The sequence below is a fragment of the Hemicordylus capensis genome, chromosome 2 (genome assembly GCF_027244095.1).
Source record: "Hemicordylus capensis ecotype Gifberg chromosome 2, rHemCap1.1.pri, whole genome shotgun sequence".
NCBI classification, from domain to species: Eukaryota; Metazoa; Chordata; class Lepidosauria; order Squamata; family Cordylidae; genus Hemicordylus; species Hemicordylus capensis.
In genome coordinates this window covers 251,329,678-251,357,159 of record NC_069658.1, presented here as the reverse complement: position 1 = coordinate 251,357,159, position 27,482 = coordinate 251,329,678, and the positions used below count along the sequence as shown (strand labels likewise).

At 46.1% G+C, this 27,482-nt stretch overlaps 1 protein-coding gene and 1 long non-coding RNA gene across 2 annotated transcripts; both read right to left on the bottom strand.

The window, feature by feature from the left end:
* Positions 1 to 160: 160 nt before the first annotated feature.
* Positions 161 to 27,482, bottom strand: LOC128343936 (E3 ubiquitin-protein ligase TRIM41-like). Its single transcript, XM_053293372.1, has 8 exons — positions 27,063 to 27,482; positions 26,743 to 26,838; positions 25,121 to 25,351; positions 23,331 to 23,353; positions 22,173 to 22,288; positions 21,451 to 21,483; positions 11,980 to 12,197; positions 161 to 268 (listed from the first exon to the last, which is right to left on the bottom strand). Exons 1-8 carry the CDS (start codon positions 27,480 to 27,482, stop codon positions 161 to 163), a joined length of 1,245 nt encoding a protein of 414 aa, XP_053149347.1.
* On the bottom strand, positions 22,168 to 25,248 carry LOC128343145 (uncharacterized). Its single transcript, XR_008315353.1, has 3 exons — positions 25,121 to 25,248; positions 23,331 to 23,353; positions 22,168 to 22,288 (listed from the first exon to the last, which is right to left on the bottom strand). It is a non-coding gene; the product is annotated as an uncharacterized LOC128343145 (long non-coding RNA).

Genomic DNA, 27,482 nt, shown 5'->3' with positions numbered 1-27,482 from the left:
GTGAAAATAAAGTCCCCCAGGGGTTTGGTGGCTGGTGAACAGTGCACTGCAAGAGACAGAAATAGAGAGATTTTAGAGCAGCTTGTGAGCGACAGACAGAGATGGGATGAAGTTTGGTTGAAATTGAACACTGCTCACCTATCTGTCCAGGACACAGGCCTCATAGAGGTGGTGCACCGTCTCCGAAGGCAGCAATCTCGGCCTGCACCTCTTGGAGGCATGGCTGAATTAGGGCCGTCACTTGCTCTTGAAGGTTGGGCTCCAGAGGCTGGAGCAAAACAAGAGTGAGAAGGCATTATCGGAGGCCACTTTGTGGGAAATGCCCGTATGGTTCAGGCTATGCAAGAGGCTGAGGAGGTTCGCAGCCAGCTGTAATGGGGTGCCCTTGGCAACCTTCCTCTGCAGCCTGGAAGCTCACCTCCATCTCCTCAAAGTATCAGTCCACTGTCTGCTGCACACGTCGGTCCCTCAATATCTGAAAATGAGAAGTAGAGCACAAGTAGTTCTGTCATGGCCCCCACTCCGCACGATCTGAGAGGGAAAGAGCGCAGTTGAGAGTCACATGCAAATGGGGGAGGGGGGCACATGTGGGGCCACACGCGGAAGGAGTGGTTCTCAGCAGCATAAATACCATTCTCCAGGGTGGCCACTCGTGCCTTCAGCTGCTGGATGCAGAGCACGGAGTCCTCATTGGACTCTCCACTGCCAGATGCGCCCACTGTGGCCTGCTACTGCTGCACGCCCGCAGCTGCAAAAAGAAGCGGAACATTAAGACACCTCAGAAATAACAAAGAAGAGCGTAGAGCCACCCCTCCAAGCTACCGTGCGAGGGCACAGCATTCCCCCTCCCCCAAAGCACAAACATTCTGTCCCCCAGACACGTCCTACTTCCCCGGCCATTCCTGAGGGAGAAGCAGGATTTCCAGGGTGGAACCAAAAGTTGCCCCTTGCCACAGACACCATTGCCCCCAGACATGCACACTAGGACACGCAAAGAGGAAACTCACTGGGTTGCTCTGGGCCAGTCACTTCTCTCTCAACATAACCTACCTCACAGCGTTCCTGTGAGGTTAAGAATAGCCATGTACATCGCTTCAGGCTCCTTGGAGGAAGAGCGGGATATAAATTTTAGAATTACTAAAATTAATTAAGAGCACAGCCAGCCTACCAGACTCTGACCCCTCTGAGAGCAGTGATTCCCCCTCCTCCTGCCCCTCATCTGGGTAGGGGGCCGGTCCTGCACCCTCCTCTGCAGCCTCCACTTCCCACCTGCACCGCTGCACATCTGTGGTGGATAAAGACAATGCAGGCAATATTCCCTGCACATCAAGAAGACCCTGGAGGAAAGGACTATGGCGCAGGTGGTGAAGTACTGGTTTAGAATTAGCAGCAAATTGGAGGCACCCGATAGAAAGCAGAAACATTTATATATATTCTATATTAATAGATACAAAATATAATGTCACCATTAGGAAGCTCAACTATTGACTATACGATAATACATAGAAAACACAGAAATGGAAGGGTATGAAATCCACTAAAAAAATTCAACTCTTATTTTCAGTGCTAGACTGAAATCATATTTAGGTATTTTTGGTCTTTTATGCTGTGTTTTTGTGTTCTACTGGGGCACTGGGGTCTTGCAGTGGGGAAGGTTTGGGGGTAGGGAGAGAGAGAGGGCGGGTCAGGGCTGAGGAAGGGGGAAGGCACACGTGTGATGGATGGAACTGAATTCACTTCCAAATTACTTTCAAAATCAGACTTACTTTCAGGGCACCTATACTCCCAGCTAGGCTTCCCGGCCAGCTCCCACAACGGCCTCATGGCAGGACAGTCAGAGGGACAGCAGGCTGCTGCTGGCTTGCCTTGGAAGCCCTGGAGGGCATCATAAAAAGAGGCCTTGAGCCTTTTGACCTGATCAGCGCCAAGGTCCTGTGGGATCCTCAGTGCCCAAGTTCCCGAAGCACCTTCATGAAGATGGAGACAGGAGCTGCCCATGAACTATGGGGCATGTCTTTTCTGCTGGGGCAGGAGAACAAGCATGCTCTCCACCTCCTCCAAGAGCCAATACTGCCCCTTTCTGGCTGCCATTTTTTCGAGTCGTGGTGCAATTGCGCTAAAATGACCTCCAACCCAGAGTATAGCCTAACACAAGGAAAAACTTCCTACACAAAGTGGACTAAAGCCGGAGCTATACCCCACTCACATGAATGCAGAGGCTTAAAACCCATGCAGTGAGCACCCCAGGAAAAGTCCAACACAGCCCACACACAGGGACAAGGCGCCCCTCCAGGGAAGGTTGCTGTCAGTTTGAAATATGGCCCACGAAATCGCTGTGTCTGTCAGTTACGCGGGTGCAAAGTCCCACGTCATATCACGAATGGCCCGATTCACTGACTATCCCCGATTCATTGACTATCTAGTTGGGCTGTTATCCTAACCTGTGCACCAGGGCTCTGCACCTGATGCACAGGGACAGATTGTCTCATTTTGCGCACTGCGGAAGCTTTCAGTTCATGTTTTCCCGCCAGCAGGGTTTGGAGGTATCTTGATTGGCCACCGAAATCTCTCTGTGCTGTTATAACAAATTAAACTTGATCTGTAAAACCAGGCTGATTGAAGATGGGATGCCAACAGGCTGAGTTTCACTTCCTTCTCTGCCTCTCTCCCTCAATCAGCTCTTCTTAGCTGGAGTCCCAGGACTGGGTGTTCCTCTCCCTGTAAGTGCTGAAGAGAAAGAACAGATTTGGGTGCTGGATACAGAATAGAAGGAGGGGGCGTGCATGCAGCTTCTACAGGAACAGAGAGGCAACCCTTAGAACTGTCTTGGGTTCAAAATCACATGCATGGATGAGGAACTTCGACTCTGAAGGCACAGTTGAGGGGGATTTGGGGGGGGATTTGTGTGAAATCCAAAACTATTTTTCCACCAGAGATCCAAACTGTATTGAATAAGGGATCTTTATGAAAACCCACTCCTAATTTCCAGCTTTCAAATTTCAGAATCAAGATACCCGGAAAAGCTGGCTTGAGAGTCAACCAGTTTTGCGCTTTAAATCAAATGGATCAATTAAACAGCAAGCTACCATACCTTGTACAAATTAGGAAATAATGGCACTTCTGGTTAAACTACAAACAGGCAAGGATCTGTTGTCAGATTTATATTAATTCTTCTTGCAGAGACAGTGGTATAGTGCTGCAGGGATGGGCAGGGGCACAGTCCTGGTTTGTTGGTTGGTTTTTGCTGCAGGGTCTCAGAAGCAAGGACTCAAAGCCCTTTGCTTTCCAAATGGAAATAATATGCTGCTCTGGCTTATTCCAACTGTTTCTTAAATCATTAAATATATAACTGAAAATCAGACTACAGCTGATTTTATTTCCATTCTTCCTGTACTCTACTACAAGGAGTATCCTCCAGGAGTATCCTGCACCCTTTGTGGATGACAATCCCAACTGCTCTCCTGAGTGAATAACCACATGAGGCTCAAGCTCTGTAAGATTAAGGAAGGACTTCTTTAACAGAACCCGCCCCACCCTGCCACGCAATTATTGCATCTGAGGAAGGAGAGCTGGTCTTGTGGTAGCAAGCATGAATAGTCCACTTTGCTAAGCAGGGCTCATCCTGGTTTGTATTTGAATGGGAGACTACACGTGAGCACTAAGATATTCCCCTTAGGGGATGGGGCTGCTTTGAGAAGAGTATCTGCATGTTAGTATGCAGAAGGTTCCAAGTTTCCCTCCAGGGAATCTACAAGATAGGGCTGAGAGACTCCTGCCTGCAAGCTTGAAGGAGCCACTGCCAGTCTGGGTAGACAATACTGAGTTAGATGGACCAATGGTCCGACTCAGGAGAAGGCAGCAGCTTCCTATGTTCCTAAGTGCAGAATGTGGCCATTTGATTGGGCATGGCTATGGGGCATGGCCGACAGAGTGGGTGTGGTTACGGGGCTGTCATGGAGCACACCTGCATTTGTAACTACCCCACTGGGGCAGGAAGTGCTCAAAGCATAGAGGTTCTGAGAACAGTGTGGGGAAGAGATCTGGAACAGCAATAGAACATGCCATGTGCAATGGCCTGTGGCTGAAGCAAACTTTCAAAACTTCCTGAGCCCAAACAAGAGATAACTCTAAGAGGTTGGTACATATATGGTACCATGGCATTATATAAAGAGAACATCTGACATGACATGTTGAAATGGGTGACCAGTAAAGGAATCAGACTGACAGGGTGTAGTGCTTGGAGTGTTGGATTAGGACTGGGGAGACCCAAGTTCAAATCCCCATTCAGCCATGAAATTCATTGGGTGACTCTGGGCCAGTCATTGATCTCTCAGCTTGCTGTAACCATGCACACCACTCTGGGCTCCTAGGTGGAAGAGCGGGATATAAATGCAAAATAAATAATAAATAAATATGTGGTTGGAAGGTAGCTGCATTCTGGAAAAATAGTTCCTCTTGAGCCACCCTAAACTGCTTTGCACCTCCAGTTCCTTCCCTGACATTTCTCTAGCTACAGGAAAACTGAGGATGATATTTTTATTTATTCTACTCTTCCTCCCCGCATATGCTCCCACCCCGCACCCCGCGCCCCTCCTTTCCAGGAAGGGGTGTCATCATCAGCCCTTTGGGATCACGTCTAGCCTGCATTGCAGATTAAGCCTTGATAAGAGGAGGTGGCGGGACGAAGCTATGGTTTTGTCTGCTCTCTCGCAGATTCCGGCGCCAGCAGTTCAGGGGATATAAACATGGCTGCAAATAATCTTATCAGGAAGTTCGGGGTGAGAGGGGACAAAACCCCCACTTATCCTTGCCTGAAACTAAACAGGTCTGGTTACAGATCAGCAGCCAGGAATAGCCCGAGGGAAACAGCCTCCTCACTCTCCTGGAGCTGGGAGGCGCAATAGATCTTGATCTGCCGGAGATGCGTCACTCAAGGGTCCGCCAGTCCTCCTCAACCCCCCTGGCTGCTGGCTCAGCCCAGCCAGACGAGCGGCTATTGCTCCTCGCCCACGCCCTCCTTCCCAGGAGAAGCCGCGTGCCTCATCCGGGAGACTGGCTCAACCAGTCCGCCGGAAACCCATTGGTCCTCCTCAGCACAGCAGCAAAACGAAAGCGAAGGCGAAAAGGGAAACCACGCTGCGGCTGCTGCTATCTAGGAAGAGAAAAGGAGCAGCACTGGGCCGACTGGCGGCGGCAGCAGCCGGACACTAGGGGACTGCTCCCCCCCGACCCCTTTTTCAGACGGCCATGCGGCAGATGAGGGAGATGGAGAAGACCGACGACCCACCATTATTCCACTTCCCCACTGCCCCAATCACTTCCCCAGGACAAGCGATGAATTTGCCCTTTCTCCTCACAGATATTTTGGCAATGTCCAGGGGGACATTGCCTCACTTTCCACACTTCTCTGCCCGCATTTTCTGCCTGCAGGGAATCCCACCCCCCACCCCCCATCCCAGCACAGGAAGACCACCAGGGCCGAAATATATAGTACACCGCTCTGGGCTCCTTGGAGGAAAAGCGGGATATAGAAAAAGTTTGTTTTAAAAAAACAAAAATCCAAATTCCACACTTCTCTGCCCGCATTTTCTTCCTGCAGTTAATCGCCCCCTATCCCAGCACAAGAAGACCACCAGGGCTGAATCAAGAGGCACCTTTAATTGGTTCGTTGAGTTCTTCACCCATATTGCTTAAAGCGGATGGTCACTAACCCCACAATCCCCGATACTGAAATGGACAAGCAGCCAGAACTCAGATCAACTAAACTTCCCGTTTCCCTGAACTCACCAAGCTCCTGATGAGAATTCAAGCCTCCTGTCTTCCCAGGTTTACAGTGATCCTGCTGCAGCCAATCTCCATGGCCACATGTCCTCCTGTGCACCTCCAGCCAGGCTTCTTCCAACAAAGAAATCCCTCCTTCCAACCTCCTGGCAACAGCTATCTAGGTCACACACCCCTGTCCCCTGGTGTGCTGATTGGCTGAGCCCTGCAGTTCACCAGCCTCAGTCAAGACAGGCTTCACTTCCTGTTAACTCTTTAGAGGGAGGGAAGCCTAGGCACTACAGAGTCCTTACATCATGGCTCAGGTCTCCCTGGTCCTGGTCCAACACTAACCACTACACCACACTGGCTCTTTCCATCATGTCCATAAAGGTCTTCTGCAACAAAGACAAGTGCAGGAGGGAGGAGGAGAAGACAACTCACCCAGGGGGCCCCACCTTCACCTCTTGTCCCAGGGCCCACCTCCACCTTACTATGCCCCATCTCCTGCCCTGTCCTACTGCTGCTGACTCACACCAGCTGTAAAGCTGCAAAAGTACCTCCTTCATTGTTGCTACTGAGGGAGGCTGATGTAACAGTCTAGGTAAAATTGTTCTCTTCAAAGTGGCCGATTTCTTTGTCATTTTCCAGAGTCTCTTCCAAGTAGGAGTCTCTTATGCAGCTTCCAGTGACAGAAAGGGAGTTCCTGATTGGGGGTGCTGGTGACTAGACCCAGCCAATCCGGGGGGGTTATTCCAAGTGGGGCCCTTCTCACTTAAAGAACTATTCTGCAGGATGATTTTCAGTTACCATGTAAGCAGATCCAACACTGATTTTTTTTAAAGGTCTGTGTATTCCTTTGTATAATTTTTGTGAGCATGTTTTGAATGCATGGAGATGTGTACTTGTATTAAAAGGCTTATGTTCCTGTTGCTCTTGTGTCTCTCTTCTGGCTCATTAGTAAACTGATCCCAGGTTCATTCATTTGTTTCTTTAAAAAAAAAAATCCACAATTTTATCTTATAAGAGTCCTCAGGCAGCTATTTTGCATGAAAATTAAAAGCACGTTAATAGTGTATGTTTATTTTTTGCAAAAAAATTATGCCTCACTTTTTAAACAAAAAAATCAAGGCAGCTTTCCAAGAAACCCCTGATATTACAATATCAAATACGAGTGAAAACAACAGAATATAGTAGCAGTTGTTAGTGGGGAGGGCAGAGCTGCTGGCCCTTTTTAAATGACCATCCAGTGCTGCTCAGTTGTGTGGCAGGGGCTCATGTACTGTAAAGCTGAAAATAGCCCATGTGTGTCCCTCTCATTTGAGTGACATCCTTGCGGGCTATATTTAGCTTTCCATATTGATTTAAATATTTAAATGAAATGCTGATGCTATTTTCAATGGTACTAGGCCTCCAGCAGCTCTGGCCTGCGTAAGAACTTAAGAACAACCCTGCTGAATCCAGTGCAGCACCCTGTTTCCCCAGATGGCCCACCAGATGCCTCCAGGAAGCCCACAGGCAAGAGCGGAGGGCATGTCTTTTCTCTTGCTGATGCTCCCCTGCAACTGGTATTTAGAGGCATCTTACCTCTGAGGCTGGAGGTGGCCTTTAGACTAGGAGCTACTGATAAACTTGTCCTTCATGAATTTATCTAAACCCTTCTTAAAGCCATCCAGGTAGGTGGCTGTCACCACACCCCCTGGCAGAGAATTCCATAGATTAATTAAAGTACTTCTTTCTGTTAGTCCTAAATTTCCTGGCCTTCAGTTTCAGTCTCTCTCTCCCCCCCGCCCCCGCCCCAAGTAAGCCCATAGTAAGTTGCGCAGCGGGGAAATGCTTGACTAACAAGCAGAAGGTTGCCGGTTCGACTCGTGAAAACACCTATATCAGGCAACAGCGATATAGGAAGTTGCTGGAAGGCATCATCTCATACTGCATGGGAAGAGGCAATGGTAAACCCCTCCTGTATTCTACCACAGGGCTCTGTAGGTGCCAGGAGTAAAAATCGACTTGACGGCACACTTTACCTTTACTTTAAGTGGACTAACTTGTGAACCATTTAACCAGTTTGAACCAAATTTGGTACAGCTGTAATGAGTGACACATAGGGGCACCTCAAGGGCATAGTTTGTGATGATGTCATCCACCCCAATTCAAGACGGCAGGAGTGTGAACGTTTGAGGTACAAGGGGGATAACTTGTGAACCGCCTATCCGATTTGAACCAAATTTGCTACTGCTGCAGGGACGTATAGGGACACCTCAATGGTGTAGTTTATGATGATGTTATCTACCCTGATTCAAGATGGCGGATGCATGAATCTTTGAGGTGCAAATGGGCTAACTTGTGAGGATGGTAAACCTCAGTTAAGATTATAGTGAAAGGAAAGTAGGCAGATTAGTTCTTACCAGAACAACTTGTTCTGTTTTCCTTTTCCACCACTGCAGTGAGGTAGGAAGGAGGAGCAAGAGTCACCTAGCTTGGCTAGCAGCAGCAGCGATGATGTAACAAGGAAGTGGGAAAGAAGAGTGATGGCCACTCCTCTTGTTGGGCTGAGCCAGCAGTAAGATTGATTGATTGATTGATTGATTGATTGATTTGATGTATCTGTATACTGTCCAAAACTTAAGTGTCCGGGCAGTCTACAATAAAATAATACAAACTACAACAAAATAAAAAGGTTTAAAAACTACAATAATTTAAAATTTAAAACAATGTTTAAAAAAACAATTAAAACAGTATCTAATTAAAAGCCTGGATGAACAAATGTTCCCTGACTACCTTTTAAAAAGTTGTCAGAGATGGGGAAGCTCTTATTTTAGCAGGAAGTACATTCTAAGCCTCAGGGCAGCAAGGGAGAAGGCCTCTCCAGATGATCTCTATGGGTGGTGGGGCTCATGGCAATGAAGACGTTCTCAAATATCCAGGGCCTAAGCCATTTAGGGCTTTATAGATTATAACCAGCACCTTGTATTTTGCCCGAAAATGTATCGGCAGTCAGTGTCGCTCTTTCAATACTGGAGTAATCTTTCAGAGATGACCCAGAGACCAACCTGGCTGCTGCATTCTGGACCAACTGAAATTTCTGGACTACAAACAAAGGCAGCCCCTCATAGAGCTCATTGCAGTAGTCCAGTCTGGAGGTTACCAGCAGATGTACCAACTTTCTGAGGTTGTTTATCTCAACAAATGATTGCTGCTGGCTTATCAGCCGAAGCTAATAGAAAGCACCTATGGCCACTGCCTAAAGCTGGGACACCAGGGAGAGGCTTGGATCCAGAAGCACCCCCCAGACTGCGTACTTGTTCCTTCTGGGAAAGTGTAGCCCCATTCAGAACTGGCAGATAAAAATTGTCTCCTGAGTTCTGACCCTGCACAATAAGTTCCTCCATCTTATCTGGATTCAGTCTCAGTTTGTTGTCCCTCATCCTCCATCTTAGGGAGGTTAGGCCTTCTCCTGATGATGCTGACATGGAGAAATAGATTTGGGTCATCAGCACACTGATATCACTCTGCACCAGATCTCCTGATGATCTATCCCAGCAGTTTCGTGTAGATGTCAAACAACATTGGAGACAAAATGGAGCTTTGAGGTACACCACACAAAAGTTCAGATTTTGAAGAACAACAGACTCCAAGGCACACCATCTGGAACCTGCCCACGAGGTAGAAGCAGATCCACTGCAAAGTGGGTTGATACAACAATGTGCCTGTCTTGGGAAGGGGGATCCATAGCTCTCTGGCTGAGGCTGTTTTAGGTCTGATCAGTCTGGAAGCAGCAGAACTGAGAAAAAAACATGGCTTTTGCCTTCTGCAGTCCTAAATCTGAGGGATTCTCAAACTTAGGTCCCCAGATGCTGTTGGACGACAAATGGCCAAAGGCCATTGTGACTGGGGATGATGGGAGTTGCAGTCCAACAGCGTCCTGTGGCCCAAGTTTGAGAATCCAAAGGAGACAAGACTATAGTTGCCCCACACACATTTCTTGTTGTCAGAACTTCTTCAGGCATACTAGGCAGGAGCAGGAAGGGCGGGTGCCATCATGCCTCTCCTGGGAATGTGGGAGGAAGGAGGAGGAACAGCTGTAGTAGCTGTCATTTAGGTTCCTGGGTAAAGGTGACTGGTAAAGACCAGAACCGTGCCTGGCTGTACTTTTGAAAGCTGTGGGAGATTGAGTGCCACGTGGAGCAGCAGACAAAACCCTCAGTTTTCATCATCCTGTGGTGGAGGATTGCGGCTGCTTCTGGTGAGATCTTTTAATTCCAAGTGGCATTGAAATATAATTCTGACCTAGCAATATTTCTGTTTCTTCTGATCAGTCAATAATCGTTTAGAGAAGTGACTTTCGTCGCTTTGGAGTGCAACTGTAGCTGTATCTCCTCCTCCTCCTGTTTTTCTTACCTGGAAAAAAAAACCTAACTGGATGACTCTGGGCCAGTTACATATCCCTCAGCCTAACCTACCTCACACAGTTGTTGTGAGGACAAACATAACCATGTGCACTGCTATGGGCTCTATGGAAGAAGAGCGGGATATAAACGTTAAAAAAAACAAACAAATAAACTAAAATGGTTTCAACATGCCCTTTCTTGTGCTCCTGTGCAAATAATACCATACACTGCCCACACTCCAATCAGGAGCCAGCAGCTTGTCACCGAGACCGAAAGGTGGGATGGGAGAGTGAAGAGTGGGGCTGCTTCCCAGCTCTAGGGCCCTCCTTATTCTGGGCCCCAAGGACATTTGTCCTCCATTGTTCAATTATAGCTATGCCCCTGGGCAGGAGGGAAGGGCAGCTGAGAACAGGAAGAAAGGCGATGGAAGCTGTAGCCTTCTTGACCAGTGTGATGCCTCTTTAGAGTTCTGACATGGTTTTAAGCAGATCGGCTATTGCAAGTGTCAATATATTGCTACCTCTTTAAAAACAAAAAACCTGCAGAGGGAAAGGGGAACTCTAGAAAAGAAAGGGAAACAGAGTCCATTATTTATTTATTGCATTTATATACTGCCCCATATAAAATCTCTGGGTGGTTTACAATTAAAACCTAACAACGGTTAACACTTAAAATCATATAAGACAAATTAAAATAGCGATCAATAAAACATTACAAACGAAAAGCTTGGTAACACAGGTGTGTTTTGAAAAGTTGCTTAAAAAGCAGCCAGAGATGGGAAGGAACTGGTTTCATTTGGAAGAGTGTTTCCAGAGCACTATGACATTTGGAGAGAGTGACTGCCTTTAAAGCAGGGCTCTTGGCCAACAATGGTTACTTTTAATGGATCTTGCTGATTCAGAGAATAAAGGGCCTGGGAAGTATTGGAGATCCAGCTCCAGATGGCATCGACCTTCTGCACCAGTAACCCTAATGACCACTAAGGGCATTGGGAGTAGAGATTGTTAGAGATGACTTCTCTTTCCTGTTTATCTCTGCCTCTATGACCCCTGTACTGATAGTTTCCTAAGAATAGTTTTGTTCCCCTCCCTGTAAGCACCTGGTATGATGACCAGCCACTTCATGCACTTTGAAATTGGCTCAGTGGAGGGGCGAGATGTGGCTTCCTTATTAGCACTTAGCAATAGCAATAGCACTTACATTTATATACCGCTCTATAGCCGGAGCTCTCTAAGCGGTTTACAATGATTTAGCATATTGCCCCCCAACATTCTGGGTACTCATTTTACTGACCTCGAAAGGATGGAAGGCTGAGTCAACCTTGAGCCCCTGGTCAGGATCGAACTTGTAACCTTCTGGTTACAGGGCGGCAGTTTTACCACTGCGCCACCAGGGGCTATTGACACCAAGGCCAGCCAAGCAGGGCTGTGTTTAGCCCTGCACTGAGAAGGGCAAGTTAATTCATCATGACCGACACAAGGGCTGGCCAATAAGATCTGTGCATATCCCTCCTTCAGGAAGCAGGAAGTTCTTTAAAGATTGACATAACAACTGTCTAGGCAGTGCTGTTTCAATCCAGCTTCTCTCCAGCCATAAGAAAACCTCTCCCTCACAGGCTTGGGAAAGTGGCTGTGTCTAGTCCAGCATACTGTTTCACAGTAGTGGGCCACTGCGTGAAACAGGATGCTGGACTAGATAGGCCTCCGGCCTGATGCAGCAGGGCTGCTCTGATGTTCTTATATACATGCCTTGAAGCAATGTTGAGTTGATCTCCATCTGTCTCCACTCTTTGGCTGCTTCAGGGAGAGAGAGTCAGGGAAGCACCTACATCCACCATAAATAAAGGGAGAAGGGTCTCTCCACAGAACGAGGCTCCCGAGAAGACAAAGAGCGAGGCTCCAGAGTCAGCATCATAGAAGGCTACCCGCCCTGCATCATAGTTCAAAGACACGTGGATCCTCTTGATCTTTGCACTCAGTAGCGGAGGGGAATCAAAGTCACTGGAAAACCAACCTGCACCTCTCAACTTCCCCACAGCCCAAACCCCTTCATCGGCATGGAAAAACAGACCATTAACCGCCTCTCTACTCACAGACTTCCTGGCAACCCCCACAGCCCATCCTTCCTCACTCCCCACGGTGATTTCCCAGCCATGTCTGCCTGCGGTGAATCCCTCACACCCCAGCACAAGACAATGGTTGGTGAATCTATTCGGATTGTTGGGCAGACTTTGCCATTCGCTTCCCCATCTCATGCTTTTATGATCCTCCGAAAGGATGACTTTCGGGTGAGCTGTGTCTGGGTCCAGAGTAATATTTGCTGTATTGGGAGAGGGGAGGGGGGAAAAAGCAGGTTCAGCTAGGAAAGATACTCGCATCCTGAACCTACAAGCACTTCATACGAGGCAAGGCTACAACACCCAGGGCTTTTTAGCTTAGGAGAAAAGACGACTGAGGGGAGACATGACAGAGGTCTATAAAATCCTGCATGGTATGGAGAAAGTGGATAGAGAGAAATTGCTCTCCCTCTCTCATCACACTAGAACCAGGGGTCATCCCATGAATCTGATTGCCAAGAAATTTAGGACTAACCAAAGGAAGTACTTTTTCACACAAGACAAAATTAACCAATGAAATTCTCTGCCACAAGATGTGGTGACAGCCAACAGCCTGGATGGCTTTAATAAGGGTTTAGAAAAGTTCATGGGGGACAGGTCAATCAAGGGCTATTAATCTGAGGGCTATAGGCCACCTTCAGCCTAAGAGGCAAGATGGCTCTGATATTGGTTGCAAGTTGTAAGGGAGTAACAGCAGGAGAGAGGCTCTGCCCTTAGCTCTTGCCTGTGGGTTTCCCAGAGGCATCTGGTGGGCCACTGTGTGAAACAGGATGCTGGACTAGATAGGTGTTGGGCTTGACCTAGCAGGGCTGTTCTTATATTCACATTTGAACAGGGAGATTGCCTGAAACCTCAGGAAAAGCTGCTGGCAAACTAGTCAAGGGCAGAAATAATTATCCCCTCATAACAATGACCAAGTTTCCATTATTCATCACAATATTACATGCTGTTTCTCTTGCCATTTGAGGCAGCTTAGAACAAGAAAAAAAAACAAGGACCAACATCCTAACTGTTCAAACATGTAGTGAAAATAGCATGCACTCAGTGGCAATGACCCTGCAAAGGCATCGTGTTGCTCATGCACAGGGTGGGCAATTTTTCTTCCTCACCATAAGACATGTTGATATTTCCAACAAGGCAGACAAGAAAAATTCAAGGCTAGGTCTTAAAAGCGCTGTTAGGCACAATAAATTATTATTATTATTTACATTTCACTCTTCCTCTAAGGAGCCCAGAGCGGTGTACTACATACTTAAATTTCTCCTCACAACAACCCTGTGAAGTAGGTTAGGCTGAGAGAGAAGTGACTAGCAGGGGCGTATCTAGGGTGGGGCAGGCAGGGCACGTGCCCCGGGCGCCACTTGAAGGGGGGCGCCATATCTTAATTATTTTTTTTAAAAGGCTGCTGAAAACAAAATGGCCACCATGCATGCTCAAATGGCCTCTGTGAGGCCCTAGGCCATACCAGGCCTCACAGAGGCCATTTGAGCATTTGTGGTGGCCATTTTTTTTAAGCTGCCATTTTTTAAAAAAAATTATTTTAAAAAATGGCCACCGCACATCCTTAAATGGTCCCTGTGAGGCCCTAGAGGCCAGTAGGGGGAAGGGGGAACCTTTGAAGACCACCCCCAGCCTTTAGAAAGCCCCCTGAAGAGGCTACAGGTAAATATATATATATATATATATATATATAGAGAGAGAGAGAGAGAGAGAGAGAGAGAGAGAGAGAGAGAGTGTCACTGTACACATATTCAGATATGTGACTTGTATGTGACCTTCAGACTTGTATTTTCCCGCTGATATTATGGAAAAGTTATCTGAAAGATGGGTTCAGATGTTTGGACAGGGGGTGCAATTTCAATGCTTGCCCTAGGCGCTGTTTTCCCTAGATATGCCTCTGGTGACTAGCCCAGAGTCACCCAGCAAGTCTCATGGCTGAATGGGGATTTGAACACGGGTCTCCAGTCCAGCACTCTAACCACTACACCACACTTTCCTCATTAATAATGGAATCTCCATGTTCAGAGGCAACACACCTTGCAGTCTTCTAAACACCACACACAATATTTACTGTCCCCAGAACATACCTTATTAGCCAACATGCCCCTACATTAGTGACTGGTTGACTAAAAGGAAAATGAACCAATCTGCATAAAACTTTCCAGCCTGCATAAAGCTCCCACCTTGAGTAAAATGGGAGAGTGGCTATTTAACATCCTGCTCTGGCTACCAGATGGTGGAGATAAGCAACAGGAGTTGTGCTGTGGCCTTCTTGCCCTGCTTGAGAACTTCCTACAGGCACCTGGCTAGCTATTATTTGACTGGATGGACATTGGGTTTAGTCCAGGACAACAATTCCTATGGTCAAAAGTCAAAGGATTTTTAAAACAAACCAAAAAAGTATTTGGAATTCCCTCATTCTTCTTCCTCATTATCCATGACTGAATGGAAGGGGGCTGATCTTTCTATATTTATTTTGGAATTGAGAAAAGGAGAAGGGGTGAGAGAGACAAGAGAAGGAAGCCATTTCTGCTCACATCATCCATCCAACTGCATTTGAGTCCCAAGAGACCTCAAGTTCAGGTTCTGCCTAGGCCTGTTTAGCTTCAGAGCTAGAAGTAGGCTGGTCAGCCATCTTAAGACTGTTTCCTGGGCCTAGCTCTGACAGATTCGGGCAAAGCTGGACAATATTGAAAGGCCCATCTTGGAACCAGTTAGCATTTTGGGTTGGCTAGCAGGCAACTGGAGCATCGTTAAGTCCAGGGACTGGGCCCATAGCTCCCTCCTTGATACTTAATCGCAATCACGATCTCACCACAGAATAACCTTTTTCTAAGGCTCTATACAGTGCAATGCTTGCAATGTCTACTTGGAAGTAAGCCCTATTGTACTGAATGGCACTTACTGCAAGGTAACAAAAAAGATGATGAAATCCAACAGAGAGAAACATAAAATCCTGCATGTGAGTAAGAAAAATCAATGTACAAGGAGAAGGATGTGAAAGGCTCTAGGTGTCTTAGTGGACAACAAGTTCGACATGAGCCAGCAGTGTGACACAGCTGTTAAAAGAGCAAATGCAAACTTAGGCTTCGGTAACAGCAGCATAACCTACCTGCCGGGTCGGGGTTTGTTTTTTTTAACCACGTTTCAGCTATGTTGCTCACCACATCCATTTCTGCTTCATTCAGACTTGGCTACAGCCAGAGGCGTAATTAGGGAAAACGGCGCCCGGGGCAAGCACTGAAATTGCACCCACCCCCGCCGCGTCCCCCCGCCGCCCCCCCAACATACATCTGACTGACACACATGTTTCAGAAAACTTTTATTTTAAAAATTACCAAAAATTTCAAAATGCACTACATACTTAGGTTTTTCCTCACAACAACCCTGTGAAGTTGGCTTGTATCTCAAACATCAGAATTATGATGCAATGATGATTATTATGATTATGATGCCCCTCCCTCACGCCCTGGTTCTGTTCCTGACTTTCCCTTGTGAGTGACTGTATTTTAACAAAACGAAAACCAAGGACTCCAAAGTAATTCGAGGGACTAGGGTGATAGTGCTAAAGACTCCTTATTCTCCCGCTGTTAAAGAAAGACTCCCCTTTTCCAAAACCGCGCGCTATTTACACCAGAAAAGGTTTCAAATGGAGGGGGAAGCATTTATGCTTTGTTTTATGTTACCATTTCAAAGTTAGAAAAACTATAAAAGGGCCATTTTAGAGAAGATATGCACTGCCTTAGTTGCAAATCCTGCTTTTTTGAGATTCCCTGCAATTGAATAAAGCGATAATATACACCTTTGCTATTTAAATTGGTTGGAGAGTATTTATGACAATAAAAAATGAAATGGCATTTCAGATGCAACATTGGTTGCCTAAGACCACTCAGATTTAACTAATCTTCATCACATTGACAAAAAGAGCAATTAAAATTAAAATCCATGACTAAAACCAAACCACTTTGGGGTTGTTTTTAATGAAAGGTGGTATATAAATTTAACAATAAATGTTTAGAAGTATATACTTTCACCCCCTGCCCAACCTACAATTAATTCCAGCTTATTTTCAAAGGGCTTCAAGTTTTATTTACAAATTGCTTGGCAGCACCAATGTTTAAGTAATCGCTAATTGCTCCTAATGATAGTTTTACTTATTGTTAAATTTATATACCACCTTTCATTAAAACATTCTCTGTTCATCTGATTTTCAGTCTGGTTAATTAAATCGGTGGAGGTTTAGACTTTCCTGATGGGCTGAAACAGCTAATCCATTTTGATGATGACATATAATTAAATTAGCTTGCATTACATAGTGAAAAAGTCCAGGAAGGGAGAGATGGGGGGATGTGGAACCCAAGGTTCCACATCCCCCCATCTCCCCCTCCCTGAACCTTTTCAGTTAAAACGTGGTTAGATTATAGGGGAGGAAGGACTTGAATGAGCAAAAAGGGGAACTGGTTCGGGCATTCAGGAAGTTGTTCAGAAGAGGGAGTTGTTCAGGAATTTTGCTCTGGTGCGTGTCCTCCTCTCAATGCATGCGCGACTGGTGGCGGGGCGGCGGGGCGCGCCGGGGAGTGAGAGTCAGAGACTTGGACTATGAAGACGCCGCGGCGCCCAGTGCTGGATGAGCAATGCCAATGGGGGGGGGGCGCCGGGACCGGGGGACTGCTCTGCACACACACAAAAAAGCAAAAATAAAAATCAAGAAAATTTTTTTCCCCGGCAAATCGGCGGGGGCACTTTTTGGCGCCCCCTGCCAAGTGGCGCCTGGGGCACTTGCCCCCCCCCCGCCCCCCTATAGTTACGCCTATGGCTACAGCTATCAATGTCTCCATGACATAATCTCAGCTGGATTACTGCAAAGCACTTTATGTGGGGCTGCCCTTAAAGCCTCCTCAGAAGCAACAGTGGGTCTTCAACCTACAACACCTGTCCTGTCCCAACTGCACTGGCTACTACCATTTGTGTTTCCAGGTGCAATTCAAGATTTTGGCTTTGAACTGATAGTCCTAAATTGTTTGGGGCTAGGATATTTGAAGAACTATGTCCTTGCATATAAATCTACCCATTTGATAATAACTTTTAGACAGGCCTCTTTCACATGAAGGGGAGGAGAGCTGGTCTTGTGACAGCAAGCATGAATTGTCCCCTTTGCTAAGCAGGGTCTGCCCTGGCTTGCATTTTAATGGGAGTCTACAAGTGAGCACTGCAAGATACTCCCCTTAGAGGATGGGGCCACTCTGGGAAGAGTAGAAGGTCCCAGATTCCCTCCCTAGCATCTCCAAGATAGGGCTGAGAGAGTCTCCTGCCAGTAACCTTGGAGAAGACACTGCCAGTTCTGTGTAGACAATATTGAACTAGATGGACCAATATGGCAGCTTCCTATGTTCCTCCTCCTTCACAGGTACTCTTGACATGACATCTACTCTTAACAAGAGGGTCTTCTCAGTGCTTGCCGCAGTCCTGAAGAACTTCTTCCTCAAACAAATATGACTGGCTCTGTCTTTGCCAATATTTTACTTTTTTACAGTATGTACAGTATTTTACTTATTAAAACTTTTGTTTTGGCTAGCATTCTCCCTCCCCTCTCAGTTATTGTTTGGGTGCCACTGCTGAGTTTGTTTGTTTTTATTTGATCTCACGTATTCTCTGATTGCGGTTTTCTCTCATTTAGTCAAGTAATCTTAAATTTTTTTGTAAGCTGTTAACGTTAATAAAAATTAATGTTCTTAATGCCGTGATTAGAGTGTTGGACTAGGAGCAGAGAGACCCAAATTCCTGTTCAGCCATGAAACTCACTGGGTGATTCTGGGCCAGTCTCCTCTCTCTCAGCCTAACTGACCTCACAGGATTGTTGTGAGGATAAACATAACCATCTACAACACTCTGGGCTCCTTGGAGGAAGAGTGGGGTAGAAATATAAAAATAAATCTGCATCAACCTGCTTTTTATTTTCATGCAAAATAGCTACCCTGAGGATTTTTTTAACGAGAAAAGTGAGACAGAATGTTCTTTAAATAAACACATGAATAAATCTGGGACCAGTTTACGAGTAGCCAGAAGAGAAACAGCAGAGCAAAGAGAAGAGAAATATTTTAATAGAAGTATACAGCCACAAGCTTGTTTATACACGATATACAAAGGAGTAAACAGAGCTCCGTTTAAAGAAAATCAGCAGCTGGATCCGCTTATTGAGAGGCAGAGCTGTCCTTAGAGAGCCCTGGCAGAGTGCAGGGCCTGAGGTAAATCAGCCACTGTGGGACCCGCTTCCAGTTAATTTTAATAAGGGTTAAAAGAGGCAGTTGCCTGGGGCAGTCAACCTGCTTGTCCTGCTATAAGGACAGCCCGGACTGGAGGTAATCTAACGCAGGGCTGCACAACGTTGGTGCTCTGGCTGCTGTTGACTACAACACCCATCAGCCCTAGCCACAGTGGCCAAAAATCAGAGATTATGTGAGTTGTAGTCCAATAAACACCTGGACCACCAAAGTTGTGCAGACCCAACCCAACCAAATAACCTTGGCCCAACCAACCACCACTCCCACTCAGGATTCCCACCCCCCCAGAGGTACACCTAGATAATTTTGAAGCCTGGACCTAAAGGACTTTGGAAGGCCCCCTCCCCTACAAATTAAGCAACATCATACTCATCCGGGTGAGCACACTACCCGGGACAGACTAGAGTTTGGGGGGCCCCCAGGAGCTGTGGAGGCCCTGGACTTCGGCCCCGAAGTCCAGGGGTTAGAGTACCTCTGCCACCCACCATGCCTTCAGTCACTCAAAGCGGCATAAAAGACTTATAATTTGAGAGAGAGAGAGACTGGTAAATGACAGCCAATTTGGCCTCCAGTTGGAACAATTTTGCCTAGAATGTCTCCTCAGCCTCCCTGAATAGCCACATTATAGTAGGGATGATCTGTTTGTTTGCTCGCTTGCTTACGTCTTAACAGCTGGTGGGAGTTGGGAGGGCAGGGAAGCTGAAATCAGGATTTGGCTTATGGAGGCTGCAGCCCTGTAGGCCAGTGTGATACCTATTTAAAGTTGTGACATTGCTTAAAATATATCTGCTATCATGAGTGTCAATGTAGGATTGCCTCTTTAAAAAAATAAATAAAAAGCCACCTGCAGAAGGGGAACCCTAGAAAAAGGAAGGGGAAAGCAGACTCCATTTGACTGAGTTAGTTTTGAGGATGCTGACCTTTTGTATCAGCTCAACACGATCCAGAACACCCCTAGGATTGAGCCCCCAATTCAATCATGATTGGGATCAGGTCGATCCCAATAATGTCAGTCATGTGCACCGTCCTCCTAGACATGCTTTGCAGTGATGTGGAGTTTCTCTCCTCTCCCTCCACTCTTTGGCTGCTCAGGGAGAGAGTGTCAGCTGGGTATTTTCACCCACCCAAAAGATAGGGAGAAGGGTCTCGCCGGAAAATGAGGCTTTTGAGAAGAAAAAGAGCAGGACTGCCGTGTCCGCATCAAAAAAGGCCAGTCCCCCCCCAGCATAGTTCAAAGACACCCGGATTCTCTTTGGATTCGCATCTGAGGGTATAGGAAGGTAAGGGAAATCGCTGGTCCAGAAACAATGCTCCCTCCTCTCTATGGCCCAGAACCCCAGCTCAGGATAATACGAATTGTCCTTTCTGCTCAAAGTTATCCTAGCAACCCCCAAAGCCCAGGGTTTCTCACTTCCCACAGTGACTTCCCAGCAATGTCTGCCTGCTGTGAATCCCTCACATCCCAAAAGAAAAGGTCTTGAGTGGAATTTCTCAGAATTGTCTAGCAGATTTTGATCTTCCTCTCCCCTCTGCACACTTTTTCGATCCTCAGACACGGCAAGTCCGGGATAAGCGGTGTCTGCATCCAGAGTCACATTGGCTGTTTTCAGAAGGGGAAGAAGATAAGCAGGATCAGGTGGAAGAAGGACCTGTACCTGGAGCTTAGCCCTAGAGACACCTCACAGGAATTCCCCTTCTCATCAATAGGATTTCCCTGAACTCCTTTCAAGATTGGTGCTATTTGTCTTCCAGACCTTCCCCACATTTGGCCAGGGAGATTGCCTGAAGCCTCAGGAGAAGCTGGTCATAGGCTAGACAGAGGCAGAATAGTTCCCTCCTTGTAACTATGACCTGCATTACAAGTATTTGAGAGATCCCTTTCCAGATTTGAGGCAGCTTAAGTAAAAACAGAAGCAAAAAACCCAAGAGCATCCACAATGCACCTAGAGTGTTCTTTGGTTTCTGAAAGCTGGTGGGAGAGAGGCAGCAGAGAAGAAGAATTATGCCGCCTTGACAGTTCCACTGCCATTAAAAAGTGTGAACGGGGTGGCCACAGGGGATGGTTTGTCGTCTCAACGGTCTTCACTGCTATCAGGAGGGACATTCACAGGGCAAGTCAGTCACTGGGGCAAGTCAGTAGATTAAGATATTTATGGCAGCCAGCATGGTGCAGTGGTCAGTGTTAGACTAGGACTTAGGAGACCCGAGTTCATATATCTCAGTGGCTTTGGGCTGGTCACTTCTCTCTCACCCTAACCTACCCCACAGGGTTGTCCTGAGGATCAACAAAACTATGTACACAGCTCTGGGCTTCTTGGAGGAAGAGTGGGATATAAATGTAAAAATAAAGATATTTCCCCAAATTCAAACAGCTTTAAGAAGGACTAGATATCAGGGCTGCTCAACTTTGGCAACTGGCAATAGGTTCAGGAAAGAAAAAAGAATGTGTTTACATTCTATACACAATTTAGGGAAATTGCTGCCATAAGACGTTGATTTTCCCATGTTTAAATAGCTTTAAGAAGGAAATTTGTAATCTGCAGATGTTGGCCTACAACTTCTACCTGCAGATGTTGGCCTCATGCAGTTATTGACCCACAATCCCTGGCTACTGGCTACTCTGGCTAGGGATTATGGTAGTCCAAAAAAAGCTGAGGGGCCAAAGTTGAGCAGGCCTGGTCTATATACAGTCAAAGCATTAACTTCAAATGTCACAAAGAAAAATAGATAGACATGGAATCCCTTCTTCATTCTTCTTTTCCATTCTCTGTACTGAACCCACTTCAAGATCCAGAGATTCCAGGACAGAAATGCAGAACACCAGTCAAATGCAAGCAGATGGCTTTAAGACAAGTCCCATCCCTTCTTTGAATTTACCCCACAACCAGTCACCGGAATTTACCTTTCTGCAGCTGAAGTCCCGATGACAAATTTTCTGAGAAATGAAAGGAAACAGATTAAACATCCAATTATCTTATGTATAACAAAACTCGTAAGAAAAATAATCCATCCGATGACATCGCTATAGTGTCTATTGTTTCCTTATTTTAACTGAAGCACCACATAAATTCTGAACCATCTCTTGCAGAAGCTTCCCATATCTCTGATTTATTTCCTTTTCTTCTTCAAGAAATATGCAGGTTGCATAACTCTTAGGGGCATATTTATTGATTGATTTGATTTGATTTCTATACTGCCCCTCCAAAAATGGCTCAGGGCAGTTAACACAGAGAAATAAAAAATAAATAAGATGGATCCCAGTCCCCAAAGGGCTCACAGTCTAAAAAGACACATAAGACAGACACCAGCAACAGTCACTGGAGGTACTGTGCTGGGGGTGGATAGGGCCAGTTACTCTCCCCCTGCTAAATAAAGAGAATCACCACATTAAAAAGGTGCCTCTTTGCCTAGTTAGCAGGGGTAATTTTCAGAAGGCACAGTCGGCTTCAGAGGGAAGGGGAGTTTTCAAAAAATAGCCCCCCCCCATTTCTTTCTATGGGGCACTCAGCTCTCCGATTGTAATGGCCCTATTAATGCTGCAAAATAAATAACCTGCAGACCTTTATAAACACATCCAGGCCAATGTAAGATTCGGTATAAAATCTTACAGCCATCCCTCATTACCTTTAAATTCCTTCATGATGCCCTCCAGAAAGCTATGTATATCGCAGATGTCCACAATGCTCCACTTGAGTTCAAGGGGGAAAGCCACCGAACTCGTAGGCAACTCCTCCTCACACCTAGTTATGAGAAGCAAGGTTAATGTATCATCCAACCCATTCATACAGAGAGCCAGCCCAGAGATGGAGAGACTGGATGGAGGCCAAGGAGGAAGTATAGTTGGAGGAATCAGAGCCAGCAAAGAGTTGACATGAGGAAGAATGCTAACAGATAGGAATTGTGGAATGGGGTGCAAGAAGCCTCACCCGATCTTCACATCTTCTCCCAGGGCCCACTCCAACTGTATTATGTTCCTGGCCATGACACTGGCCTACCAAGAAGACTCTGGATCTTAAGTTACTGAATTCTCTGCATATCATTTGGAATTCATTTCAGACTATCCCTATTCACTCTTAACTATCTGGCAAAACTCTTTAAATTTCAAAGCATATCTGGGAGGTTCCATTTTGGTTTTATTTGCGTTGGTTTTGTAGCAATAGCAAAAGTATATTAACACTGGGTTCAGGAGGGAGAGACTGTTGCCTTCAGCAAAGTTCCGCAGAAGGAAAGGGGAATGTAATCCTCAGGATGAGAAGAGATGTGGTACAAGTTTAAAAGATCCTATCTAGAGTCTTTTCAGCATTATGAAGCATTAAGAGAAAGGAGTGGGATCAGAGGCAATCTCACCCCTAGACCGGGTATCCCCTGGGGGCCCCCAAATCCCTTTTAGTCTGCCCTGGACGGTGTGGTCGCCATTATGCTGGGCGGCCAAGTGCGACTGTGACTTGTGCCGGGTGCTTTAGAGACAGAATGGGGGGAATATGTGGGATGGGAATATGTTGAATTGCATGTTGAAATGTTTTGACTAATGCATATTTGCATAAATATGCCTGTTCTGTATTATTACATTCTTGTGAGTTCAGTTGCTGTTTATGCCCTCAAGAACCCACATGTTAAAAATACTGTGTGTGTCACGGTTTGTGTGTGTCACAGGGTGTGTGTGTAGGGGGATGATGCTTAACTTAACTTGCAGCAGGGGTGAGGGTAGGGGGGTGGCTCCAAAGGCCTCTAGGTCCAGGCTCCAAAACTACCTAGGTGAACCTCTGAGTCGGATCCACTTACCTCTGCAAAGTGCTTCCGATATTCTAGAGACAAAAGAGAAAGAGAAGAGGGAATTCAGTGCCTGCCAAAGGGTTGAGAAAATCTTTAATATATAATGGAGTCATCCGTTAATGTAGTGAGGGATTTTCTACTTAAATGTAGCAGCTGAGACAGACAGACAGACCAATAGAATCTGTCTGCCTGTATATTTTTATGCTACTCTTCAACAAATGACTCTGAGTGAGGCATAAAAAATTAAAAGCATCACAAATAATTAAAATAGCTACTAAAACAAAGCAAAACAGACAGAAGTACACAATGAATCAAATGGATAGTAACCATTGTCGGTGATTCAGCTTGCTAATTAAAGGCCTGAACAACAACGGGAATTTTTAGTTGTCTGTAATAAAACAGGAGAAAGAGGAAAGATCTCTTCTCGGAGGGTATTCCACAATCTGTGTGCAATCAGTCCCAAAGAAGACCCTGCCCATGTGAAAGAGTCCCCAAAGTCATGAGCATGAGGAGCAGGGCTGGCAGATTTGGTTTGAAGAAGATTCAAGGTATCTTTAAGGTATCTGGAGTCCAAACCAATGTAAATTGTCCTCCTCTGCACTTTGTGCAGTGACATCTTCCATTTGGCGGCGGCCCAGCCATGGAGGCCAGAGGTGGCAAGCCCAGCCCAGCTGCGGAGGCAAGGCCCAGGAGGGAGGAAAGAAAGTGGGGGGGGCACAGAAGTGGCAGTGGGGAGGAGAGGTGGCTGGGCCTGGAAGCAGAGACTGGGGCAGAAGCGGGGGAGAGGTAACCGCTGGACCCAAAGAGCGCACAGATGCTCTGTGCGGGGTCGGCTAGTAATAAATTAAAGGGCAAACGCCTGGCGAAACAGGTAGGCGTTAAGAAGGGCCTTAAAAGCAGCCAGGGAGGGAGCTGAATGAATCGGGGGGGGGGGAGAGTGTTCCAAGGAAGAGGGGCGGCCACATCAGGGAGTAATAGCAGGGAGTATGGGAGTAACAGCAGGAGAGAGGGCATGCCCTCAACTCCTGCCTGTGGCTTCCAGCGGCATCTGGTGGGCCACTGTGTGAAACAGGATGATGGGCTGGATGGGCATCCTTCGGCCTGATCCAGCAGGGCTGTTCTTATGGGCAAAGCACCATGCACTACACCACACATTGCATTCTGCAGGAGAGTGGCGCAGGGAGGATGGCACCTGGGCCCTGATGCTAGAGCCCCCAACTCTGTCATTCTGTGTGGATGGTACTGGTTGCCAGCTGGGTACTTGTAACACAGAATGGGAGCTTCAGTTGTGTAGACTCCATCTCTCTATTCCAGTGAACAGATGATTTGGACCGTACTACTCTGCCGCTGACAGACATATAGCTCCAAGACAGTCATGAAGCTGTAACTAATTATAGCATAACATACCAGATCAAGTCAATATTGCCTAAATAAGGCATCTGTTAAGGGAACGGCCCTAAACCGACACAATTTCCCAGTATTTTGGAACTTGAATTAACATGGGGATGTGCTTAACGCAGCACAGATTTTTTGTTCATGGATAAAGACATTTACTTATTACACAGAAAGAAATGAAAATTGGTTTGGTTCACAGGTACAGTAATCAATATATTATGTTTAATATAGGGACAGGAGTACACCTCCTATCTGTAATAGTACTAGCATTTGAAGGGCCTGTATCCAGGTTTAAAATGAATGCAGGCACAACCATTCACACAGAAACATAAAGTGCACAGACATTCGTACAATAAAATGTTTGAAGAGGGCTACCAGCTGGCCTGCTTCTACAATAGTCTTACCTGCAGCAATTCACCTGGTGACTGCTGAGACATCTTCTCCATCTCCTGAATGCTACTTGTAAGGGAGGAGAGCTCCTCTCTGACTCTGTTAATATGCTCAGCCCTTCTTCTTGCAATCTCCTTCTCCACCTCTTCCATCTTGGCCAGGAAAAGTTGCTCTTGTTCCTCCAGGAATAGGTGTAGTTGCCCAAACTCAGCCACTGTCTTCTCCTTCTCTGCTTTTGTTTGCTTCTGAAACAAACACATGGAAAGATGACAGCGGCAAGTCACATATTCAGAACAAGAATACACCATCATCCAAGACAGGGGAATCTGAAGGCGGGTGCGCGGTGGGTGGGTGGCGTAACTAGTCCCCTGCTTCTCTGGGCTGTAGCCATGCTATTTGTTCTCCATCTGAGGATTGCTGGCTTGCAGCCAACACATCCTCAGCAATGTCCACTACAGAAGCGGAGGGGAGAGTGCAAAGACCCTCCTCCTCTACTCCTGACTGGCTCTGGGCTGAAACTCAGCATGCCCCTCCCCTCAGCCTGACTGACAGGCTTTAGAAAATTAACACTGAGTACTTCCATTGAAATTAATGGGACAAGAAAGCTTGGCCCATTGATTTCAGTAAGGCTGCTTATGAGTGACTTAGTGTGGGTGTAAGTCAGTAATTGATTGATTGATTGATTACAGTGTACAACAGTAACCTGTCTCCCTAGGTTTAACACTTATCTATGTTTTTATGTATACATGTATTTATTTATATCTATGTAAGCCGTTTTGAGAACTTTGGGCACACACACAAATGTATATGTTACTGTTACGAGTTGAGTTCCTCCACTCCAGTCACTGGCCAGCCTACATCCAGATTAAGCTATTCATAAGGAGTCTTATTGAAATTAATAGGACACGTTTACCGTGTGTGTGTGTGTGTGTGTGTGTGTGTGTGTGTGTGTATAATCTCTAAGGAGTATCTGAGCTGAAGGTTTGCAACAGAAAGGGTACATTTGTTTTAAAAGGTTGGGAACCCTTATTCTAAGAGAAAAGTGCAGCTTATTCCTAAAATCAGCCCATATACCAAAGGACTGGAAAGTAGCCAACGTAATACTGACTTTAAAATCATCATCCAAACTGATGGTAATCTAAAGGCCAAGGCATGAAACAGGGAATGTTGTGGCAATTCTAATGGTCTGCACTTTACAAAATCTAAAGATGAAGTTTGGGTAGGGTTATTTTTGTTTTGCAGACTTAGTTCAGCCTCTGACAGGGTTGCCCTGTGACCTTAAATTTATTTATATCTCTATACCACCTGATATAGACATTGCTAGGTGGTGTACAATTTCTTCTGAATGTGTGGTTTTTCTTGAATAATGTGTTATTTATTGCAATTTTTGTAGCCCACTTTGGTGTATATGAAAAATATTTATATACTTCTTTTCAACAAAAGTTCCCAAAGCAGTTTAGATAGATAGATAGATAGATAGATAGATAGATAGATAGATAGATAGCTGTCCCCAAAGGGCTTACAATCTAAATCTTATTTGGGAGAAAGTGGGACAGAAATTTATAAATAAATAAATCTTCCAATTTTGCACTGAGTGGATTGTACTTATTCACTTGACACTAACAGTGACACTTACAAGCAGGTCTTCGTTTTCTCTTTCTCTTTCTGCTTCAGACTCCACCATTTTTAATCTCTCCTTCTTCAGAATATTCAGTCTCCTGTTGATCTGAATCTAAACATAAAATAAAAGTTCCTGCTTGATTCCTTTTTAGAGGTTTAGTGTTTCTACATATCAAAACACTCATTAAGAAAGAAACAGATAGAGACAAACTAAATGATGTGCAAATCTAGCAACCTATATCTTCCCCTACCCCACAAGAGTCTTTCCTCTCCCCCTCCCCAATTTTAAGTGAGGAGTTACTCCTCAAGTTTTCACTTTGCCTGCACCCTTGCTACCTTGTACTCCTGGGCAGCCTCTTCCACAGGAACCACATTGTGAGTTTGGTGCTCCTCGGAGTGTTTGCACACCGCACAGATGGGGGCTCCATCCTCCTTGCAGAAATGCTTCTGAGGCTCCTGATGCCTCTCACAGACTGTCCATTTTACTGCTTCCTGCTTTCCCTCTACCCAGAACTCTTTGACTATCTCAACCACATTGGCCAGTTGCCTGTTTGGCTTCAAGTCCTTCTGCTGAACTCTCTCTGTGCAGTGAGGACAGGTGTTGTTGTTTCCAGGTAAGGCCACCCAGTGGTTGACAAGGCAGGCTCGGCAGAAATTTTGTCCACACTTAAGAATCACCGGTTCTGTGAAAAAGTCCAGGCAAATGGGGCAAGTCATTTCATCCCTAAGCCTCTTCCTGGGGGTGGACGCAGCCAT